Here is a 9,693-nt window from a genome sequence, read left to right on the forward strand (position 1 = left end):
GCCACCCCTTGCTTCCCGTTTTTCTTTTTTTTAAAAAAATAATAATAATAATAATAAATATTTTTATTTATTTTTTAATAAATTTATATTTTTTTTTTATTAAGATGAACACGTGTCGCCATCTTATTGGCGACACGTGGCGCTGACATGTAGAGCTAACAGATTCCGTCAAAATGGTGAATGAAAAATCAACCCAGGGAGTAAAACGTAATTATTGCATAGTACAGGGACCTCCCATGAACTTTTTAAACCATAAGGAGTGAAAAATAATTTTGGCATACCACAGGGACCGACGGTGCAATTATCCATTCTTCAATTCTTACTCACATCTTCTTCAAGCTTCGGTATTTTCCATTTTCCATTTTCCAGAGACCCCCCATTACACTATCCTCCCCCCATTTGCTCTCCCCAGACTCTTTTGTGCTCAGCAAAGTAGACTAAGCAATCGATCGTGCTCTCGTCTTCCTCCTTGGCTCCCTACAAATAATTTTTTTTTTTGGACTTTTTTTTAAACCTTATAATTTTTTTTTTCAAGAAATTTGGGGGGGGGGGGGGGGGGGGGGGGCATGGCCCTTACCGGCCCCCCCTTCCTCCGTCTCTGCTTCTTAAGATTAGAACAGTTATCAAATAGATGGTTTTGTTCACTTTTCATTAAATTTTTCATACTCATTTCTTCACATTATCAAACAACTTTCTTCACTCTTCTCTCACAAAGAACTAAAAACTTCTTTCGCCATTATATCACATTAATCAACTCCTTTCTCTATTTTCCTCTCAAAACTCTTGGTCTATGTTAACCACACGGTCCACACAACAAGTGGTACAATATCCATCTCTCGTAAGGGAGAAAACCTTTTCCTTCTCTATTAGAGAGTAAGGCAAACCACCTCCTAGTGATGTCCTTTGCCACCGTCGGTGGCTTCGCCAAGGAAGGAGGAATGGTTTTCTTTTCCTCCCTCCTCCCTTCCTCCCTTTCATCTCCTCTGTTTTTTCTCCCATTCTCCCATTGTTCCTCTTCTCTCTCTCTCTCTCTTCTCCTACAAAACACTTCGACAACTCCCTCTCTATCTCTAGTTTGCCAAACCTAGCCTCCACACCTCGCTCCACCGTCATTCCTCCTTCGCTGTCGTTTTAGTCCTAGTTTGGTTGTGGTTATTAGATCTAGTTTGTTCCAAGCCCAATCTATAAATTTTGGTCACTCCCAGCTTCAGACGTGCCACTCTGCCTTGTTCCTTAGGCCCTCCACTTCCTAGTGCACAGTTGCTCTTGTTCGTTCGCAATGACGAAGAGAGGGGGGGGGGGGGGGCAGTGGGAGCCATGGCCCCCCCTCAACTCTTATGAAAAAAAAGATTATTAAGGTTTTTTTGCCTATTGGCCCCTAGTAAGAAATTTTTTGACCCCTTAGCCCCTTAGCCCCTTCCTTTTTATCATCTCTTCAATTGGTTTCATCTTATTTGGAACGATAACTTTATTGTCAAAACTTTTTCCTTTAATATTTCACGGGTAGCAACAGACATGTTTGAGAAGGTAACAATAGAAGGAATTTTACAATGTTGTAGAGGCTTTGTTCAAAGTAAATGAAAAGGGTTTAGTAATTAAAGCAGTGCATTTGAAGAAGACATGTGTGGATTTGAAGAGTCACACGCCTAACAATGCTTGATTTCCTAAGAATGTGACAAAAATAACGTAAAATGAAAAGAAAAAAAAATAGTTAGATGGCATTAGAAAAATCTAGAAGATATGTGTTTCATTTGTTTTGTGTTGCGTTTAGCAGAATGTGTTTTGTATAGAATATATTGTGTTTTGTATAACAGTTAGTTGGCTATTGTGTTAGTTAGAGTGAGCTGTTCTAACAAAAGGACTAAGAGAATGTTAGTTTCAAGAGCCATGTCATTCAGGTAAAGCCTTGTGAAAAGGCCGAGAAGCACACAATTTACCCAACTGAAATTTTTCAATTTTAGTACAGAAACTGAGAGCTTTTTTATTTTTATTTTTTATTTTTCATTTTCTGAATCTTTGGATTTCTTTACTTTTTTTTTTCTTTTTTTTTTTTCCAAAAAACTCTTTTCACTTTTGCTTATTGATTTTTAATTTGAAGGGAATAATAAAAATATCAAAACTGGATTATATTTAATTTACTTAAAATTTGCCTTTATATATATACTTTAATCCCAACTTAGGAAAAAAAATTTATTTAGCCCCCTCCCATTAAAATGTCTGGCTCCGTCCCTGTTCGTTCGGCAAGCAAACGTAACAAACCAAATAGAAGAGAAAACAACCTCATCGCTACTGAAACCAAATGGAAGAAGTAATTCATTGGACCCCACCGGACTTGATGATTTCAAGTCACGTTAACAAATTTTCACCTTAACTTGAATTCCATAAAGTGACAAGCACACAAATTTTCTCAGAATATCTTCACCAATGCCCTTAAGAGCAATCATAATTTACAAGTATCACTCAAGTTAAAGTCTAACGATCCACCCTCAATGACACAATATTTTCTACTTTTAGCTCCCCCAAACTAGACTTCCGAGGAGGTCACTTATCCTAGTACTACTCTTGCAGAAGTACGCTTAACTGCGGAGTTCTGATAGGTTCATGGTCACCACGACTTTAAAACGCGTTGTGTCAAGAAGTGTGTATTTATATATATATATATAAGCACATTCCAATTCCCAGGCGATGTGGGATGTCACATAAAGTATCTCTTGAACTTGAGCATAGGACCTGGTTTAAAAATACAATATTTCTCTTCCAGTCCCGTTGGTCACAAAGCTTTCTCAACTAACTTTATCTTTTTCCAAACCCATTTGCACCATGTAGCCTTATTTTTCATGGGCAATTCTACTAACTCCCAAGTTTTAAATTTCTATAGTGACTCAACCTCTTTCGGCATACCATTCTACACACACGATAAATCTCTACTACTAGCTACCAAAGCAAAAGAAACCATATCCCAAAATCCATACATCTTCGGTACTTTTCGATCACTTTTTTCTTTTCTTTGTACTAAAGAATAAGGCTCTTCTTGATGTTGTGACTTTAATTTCTTGAAAATTATTCATTATCAATCTTATCCATGGGTGAACTTTGATTGTCAAAATCTACCTCCATGACTTGTTTCCCTTTTTAGCTATTAGTTGATGCTTCATCTTTACAGTTTCTTAGGATATATATAAGCCTTATCAAATACCACATCTTTGCTAACAATTATATTCTTTGAAATCAGATCCCATAGCCTATAGCCCTTAACACGAATCTCCTAACCAAGAAATATACACGTTCTTAATTTTTGATCTAATTTTGACCGTCGTCTACTTTGCACATGAACGCATGCAGAACAATCAAATATTTTCAAAATTTCTAATCAAATATCATTTGTTTTCTCATTAAGTGAATGTCTTGAGGGCTACCTAAGACGACGACAAAGGAGTAACTCAATAGGTTGATAAAATTAAGAAAAGTATGGTCTGAATATTCAAAAATGGGATGCATAGTTGCATACAGATCACCAAGTACTGCTTCGTTGGTTGAAAATCTGTGTATTTGAATTGAAAAATATCATTTCAAGATGAGATTTCTTAACTTCCATTTTATATATCATTTCAGAATAACATGTGTTTTCACTGACCTCTTAAATTTAAAATTATTTCTCTATTATATCTATAGACATATTTTTCGAGATTATTATTATTATTATTATTATTATTATTATTATTTATAAAAATGGTAACCTTTCAAATTTTAACAAGATGGCTCACCTGCGAGTTTTTCTGTGAAAATTTTAATACAATTAGGACTTTAATTAAAGCATAGATGTCATTCTCATTAAAGAGTCTTGCTATCATTACGAGGGTAACCTTATCCTCTCAATTTTAAGCAAAAGGAAAAGTATTAGTTTTATGGCCTAAATTAGAATTTACAAATACAATAATGTAAATGTTGACGTTAATTAGGTAATATATTTTTATACCATTTTAAAATTTTAAATAATGTAATAATTATATGCAATAAAATAAAGTTATTATTTGACTTGAAATTGAAAGAATCTCGTAACAATTGAAAGAAACATAACATTCTTATTTGCCCACGAGGACTCTATGAATCATAATTTTGTCAACAAAATTTGGTAGTCTCTGCTAACCATTGCTGGTAAGATTTTTTGTTTACTAACAAGAAATTCGCTAAATCCCCAAAGCAGTAAATCTCAAAATTTTACTCTTTGAAGAAATAGTTGACCATCCAGGGGTTGAGCAGGCCTTAGGCCCAAGGTTTCCAAAAAACAATCCCTAAAAAATAGAAAGAAAAAAAATTAAATTTTACCCCTAAATTTTTTTGTTTTTATAGTTTTGACTCCCCATTTTTTTTTTTTTTCAATCTAACCCTTCCAAATCCCAAATCTTGGCTCTGCCCCTGTAACCATCTCACATGTATGGTTGGGGTGGGCCGACCACCCTCAAGAGGGTGACCGATAAATCCCTCACTCTTTAAAGGGGTGGTAGGCCTATTCCAACTATATATATATAAATGCTCAATCAGTGATCACCCTAAAAGGTAAGAGGGTGGTCGACAATCCTTCCAAAGGTAGTCAACTTATCTCTAACAACACTCTTAAGCAGCCGGTCACTTCTTTGAGAGTAAAGGAATGGTCGGCCACTTTCTTGCGATGTAGCCGGACACCTTAAAGGGTGGTCCCATTAGTTATTAGATATTTTTAATTACTTATATAACTAAATATTAGAAACTGTCCATTATGAAGGATGAGTGGAGATGCGGGCTTGTTTGGCAAAGAAATGTACATAATAGAACAGAGTAGTGGGTTGTTAGTTTTAAAATTAGTAAAAAGTGATGATATGATATAAAATAAAAATAATTTGTATAAAAAAGTGAAAAAGTTTTATATTGTAGAAATTTTTTTTTATTTGAATAGTAATAAAAAATTATTAATGTGATATAAAAAGTGAAAAAAGTGATAATATTTTGATGTTAATCAGTAATAAAAAATATTAAAATTTTTTTAAAAAAAATACATAAATAGTAACTGTAATGTTCTGTAACTTATCAAACAAGCCCATTAAAACAACGTTGGAATTGCAAGTCAATGGATCTCAATGCTCATGCGAGTAACCAAATACTGTCCACACATTTCCATGTGTCAAGTAGGGGTTAGAAGAGCATATTCGGAGGCTGCACTTTTTGGCCAGCAAGGCTTAATAGTACTCAAAAGCAAAGAACTAGCGGCCACCCATTTGCCAAACCCAAAAAACCTTACCTTCTATCCAACACAAAAACTGAGGCCGAAACTAAATAAAATATTCAGAAAAAGAGTCGTCTGCCTGCGCTTGCTAGCTTGAGATGTCTGCTGTCCTTCTCCGGGTGGTTTGCCCAGTAGATAACGCTCAGCCTCTGCTCAGTCTTATGCCCAGAAATGGCAGAGGAAGGAGGTGTAAATTGAGCTCCACTGGGGTCTCGGCTGCTTGTTCAAGCGCAGTTGCACACCCATCCAGATCCTCGGTGGAGAGGGTCTATGAAGTGGTGCTCAAGCAAGCAGCTCTGGTTAGAGAGCAGAGGGGAGAGAGTTCTCTGAATTTGAAAAAACCCATTGAGACTGATGGCATGGCTGATTGGAATCTGTTGAATGAGGCTTATGAAAGGTGTGGCGAGGTCTGCGCTGAATATGCCAAGACATTCTACTTGGGTACTTCCACTTTCAGCCCCTCTCATGTTTGTTTATGGTTCTAATCTATTCTGTTTCTAGCTTCTATCAGATAATGTTGTTACTTTTCTTTTCTTTTATTTTTTTTTCTTTTTTCTTATATACTGGGGTCCAGCAATTATATATACAAAAAGATTTTGGATCTGTTGAAAAATAATGTTTTAGTTTGTAATTTTTAATTGTTTCTTTTCCCCCTTTTGTGATAACTAACCCTTGAATCTCACTTGAATCTAGGACCAACAATTTTTGACTCCTCTCGTGAATTTAACCCTAAATTAGTAGATTATAGTTTAACCCTCTCGTTTAATTAAATAAATCAGGTTAGGATTAAACTATAGTCTTATATTTATGTTTCAACATGATTTGAATCTGACGAGCGAACAAGAATTGCCACCCTTAATTGAATCACCCTTTCATAGCAAATCATTGGAATATGATTAGAATACTTAGACCAACCTAGCTAGTGGGCGCCACACTCTTAAGCATTCTGGTTCAACTATGAGTAGGTTTACTTGAAATTAAATTACTGGGTTATTTCTATGTGATGCATTTCTCTTTTTGGATCTTAATTTCCCTTCAACTGGCAAAATTCTGTTTAATTAATTGAGCTTCTTCCCTGCAATTTTCAGGTACATTACTCATGACACCAGAGCGGCGAAGAGCTGTTTGGGCAATTTATGGTATGTGCGGTTTGTCTTTTCTAATGTCATCTTTGTTGTCCCAATTTGTTTCATTTGTGTGGCATTTGACTCCAGAATATTATGTGTTTCTACAAGCTTGTGCTTATTTCCATGTAAAATATTTGAAAAATGACAGAAATTGGGTTGGAGGAATTGAAATGTTACACAGACTTCTGCTTTCATACTCCCAAATGCACTCCCTGACGTGACACTAAAAATGACCAATGGATCCAAAATTCAACAGTTATCCATCCAAAATTTTATAGTGATTTTTAGTGACACGTTATGGAGTATGTATTTGGGAGTATGTGTAGCATTTCTAGGAAGAATTTTCTTCCAACTCAGTCTCGAAAAGTAAAACATGTCCCATGAACATATGACAAGTATATGTTTTCTTAGTACTCCTATTAAAAAAGTATATCAGAAGCACATGCTATTAAAAAAAAAGTGTTTCTCACATGCGAAGGGCCGGATTGAAAGAAAATTATTTCAACCGAGTTAGTAGAAAATCTCTGTTTTTACTTAATTATTAAGCGTAGAGTTAAATAGAATAGTGATTGAAGGATGTATTGTGGACTTGGCATGGATGCAGTGTGGTGCAGGAGGACCGACGAGCTTGTGGATGGGCCTAATGCTTCACACATCACACCAAAGGCTCTGGAAAGATGGGACAACAGATTGACTGATCTTTTCCAAGGCCGCCCATATGATATGTATGATGCTGCCCTCTCTGATACCGTCTCTAAGTTCCCTGTTGACATACAGCCCTTCAAGGACATGATAGAAGGGATGAGGCTTGACTTGAGAAAATCAAGATACGACAACTTCGATGAGCTCTACCTTTACTGCTACTATGTTGCCGGAACTGTTGGTCTTATGAGTGTTCCGGTAATGGGGATAGCACCGGAATCAGACGCTTCCACGGAGAGTGTTTACAATGCTGCTTTGGCCCTTGGAATCGCTAATCAACTCACCAACATTCTCAGAGACGTTGGAGAAGAGTAAGCTTCTTATATATATATATATATATATATATATATATATATATATATGATACAAAAAAACATCAGGAGAAATTTTACTTATTACTTGATGTTTCTTCACTTTTGCAATCGTACTTTTAATCTTTAAAAAGTTGCAATGTTGGATCGTTATATTTGAAAACTTGCAACGCCACCCCTTCATTGAAATTTTCTGTTAAATCCTAACGGAGGGCGTTGGAATACTCTTGTTAAAAAAAAAAATTGTAATTGACTAGTCTGTTCTATTTTTAAAATTTAAAAAGTTTTATAAGGGTATAAAGGACATTTTATTCATATACAGTTTGATTTAACCCTAAATCCTAATGGTTGTGGTGATATTGTAAAGTTTTCAAAAATGACGATCCAACATTGCAACTTTTTAAAGATTAAAAATACGATTATAAAAGTGATACTATACAATATTCTTATTTATTGATTCGTTTTACAAAAGCTACTTAACTTACACCTTGTATGTGATCTTCCTAGTGCTAGGAGAGGAAGAATTTACCTCCCGCAAGAGGAACTTGCACGTGCTGGCCTTTCAGACGAAGACATATTTCGCGGCGAAGTGACTGATAAATGGCGAAGTTTCATGAAGGGCCAGATAAAGCGAGCCAGGAAGTTCTTCAATGAAGCGGAGAAGGGTGTTGGGGAGCTCAACTCCGCCAGTAGGTGGCCGGTGTGGGCGTCATTGTTGCTATATCGACAGATCTTGGATGCCATTGAAGCTAACGACTACAACAACTTCACAAAACGGGCTTATGTAGGAAAAGCAAAGAAACTGGTATCACTTCCTGTAGCTTATGGCAGAGCACTCATGGGGTCCTCAGAATTGGCCAAATTGGTTGTAAGATGAATCCGATACTTTTGCCATGTTTGTACGTTCTCTCATCGTATTGGAGAAATTCATATTCCTTAGGTCCTTGAGAATGAGTGGAAATGTGTAAATTCCAAGTTAGTTAAATTGAAGGAAATATTTCTTATCGTTGTGTTCCGGGTTTGTGAGAATGCAAACTAGATTATCGAGGTGAAAGATACTATATACCACATTTTAATCCCACGAGTATACCACATTGCTATCCAGTAGCAATGAAATTTCTTGAAGGTGTTGGACGGGTTTACCTAACACTGTACAAACTATTATTACACAAGTGCCACATATTGGCTGAAGTTCTCAAATCAGCCGCTAACTCCAAAAGATGAGATTGCCTATGGACTTCAGGGATAGTAGTCTAGACTTAGGTGGAGATCCTCGCTCATATCACCTATATACGTAGAAATATAAAATCCACAATTTTACAGGTGGAAACAATAAGTTCAAGACTAGGTAAGTAAATGTAATTCAACCAGTTGCACATTTTCATCCCTGGTGTCTCTGTTGCTACCGCTTCATCACCACCATCTCTTATTTTTTGGCATTCGCGTCTTGGTCATGCATCTGTGTCTCGGGTACAAGTTTTAGCTTCTAAGGGTTTATTAGGTTCAGTGTCCAATAAGTCTTTTGATTGTATTTCTTATCAACTTAGAAAACAACCAGCTTTGCCTTTTAATAATAGCGAGTCTATTGCATCTGCTTCTTTTGATTTAATTCATTCTGATGTTTGGGGGCCTTCCCCTGTTCCTAGTATGAGTGGCTCACGTTATTTTGTGATTTTTGTTGATGATTTTTCTCGTTACACCTGGGTGTTTTTAATGAAATCACGTTCTGAATTATTAGATATCTATCGTAATTTTGCAAAAATGGTTGAGACCCAATTTTCAAAACGCATTAAAGCTTTTCGTTCTGATAATGCCTTAGAATATACTCAACAGGCTTTTCAAAATATCCTAAAACACTATGGCACTACTCCTCACTTGTCTTGTCTAGGCACCTCTCAGCAAAATGGTAGAGCTGAACGTAAACTTCGGCATATTCTAGACACTGTTCGTGCTCTTCTCTTTTCCTCTTTGGTTCCTACTCCTTTTTGGGGTGAAGCCACTCTCACAACTGTCTACACTATCAACAAGTTGCCTACACCTATTCTTGCCCATTGCACCCCTCACGAGCGGTTGTTTGACTCTTCTCCCACTTACCATCAACTTCATGTTTTTGGTTCTGCCTGTTTTGTTTTGCTCCAACCTCATGAACGCACCAAACTCAAGCCTCGTTCTCAGTTATGTTGCTTTCTTGGGTATGTGGTGGAACAAAAAGGTTATCGGTGTTATGATCCCGTGTCACACCGTCTCCGCATCTCCCGTCATGTGGTCTTCTGGGAGCATAAGTTATTTCACG

At 36.5% G+C, this 9,693-nt stretch overlaps 1 protein-coding gene across 1 annotated transcript; it reads left to right on the forward strand.

Moving 5' to 3' along the window:
* The first annotated feature begins 5,234 nt into the window (after positions 1 to 5,234).
* LOC133859691 (phytoene synthase 2, chloroplastic-like) lies at positions 5,235 to 8,454 on the forward strand. Its single transcript, XM_062295200.1, has 4 exons — positions 5,235 to 5,701; positions 6,349 to 6,399; positions 6,992 to 7,400; positions 7,908 to 8,454. Exons 1-4 carry the CDS (start codon positions 5,359 to 5,361, stop codon positions 8,275 to 8,277), a joined length of 1,173 nt encoding a protein of 390 aa, XP_062151184.1. The 5' UTR covers positions 5,235 to 5,358; the 3' UTR covers positions 8,278 to 8,454.
* The last annotated feature ends 1,239 nt before the right edge of the window (positions 8,455 to 9,693 follow it).

Source organism: Alnus glutinosa, chromosome 2 (genome assembly GCF_958979055.1).
Source record: "Alnus glutinosa chromosome 2, dhAlnGlut1.1, whole genome shotgun sequence".
Taxonomy (NCBI): domain Eukaryota; kingdom Viridiplantae; phylum Streptophyta; class Magnoliopsida; order Fagales; family Betulaceae; genus Alnus; species Alnus glutinosa.

Excerpts from the sequence above, each read along its gene's own strand:
- LOC133859691 (XM_062295200.1), top strand. The coding sequence starts at position 5,359 with ATGTCTGCTGTCCTTCTCCGGGTGGTTTGCCCAGTAGATAACGCTCAG. Across the intron at positions 5,702-6,348 it reads TGCCAAGACATTCTACTTGG|GTACATTACTCATGACACCA; the intron begins GTACTTCCACTT and ends TGCAATTTTCAG. Across the intron at positions 6,400-6,991 it reads AGCTGTTTGGGCAATTTATG|TGTGGTGCAGGAGGACCGAC; the intron begins GTATGTGCGGTT and ends GCATGGATGCAG.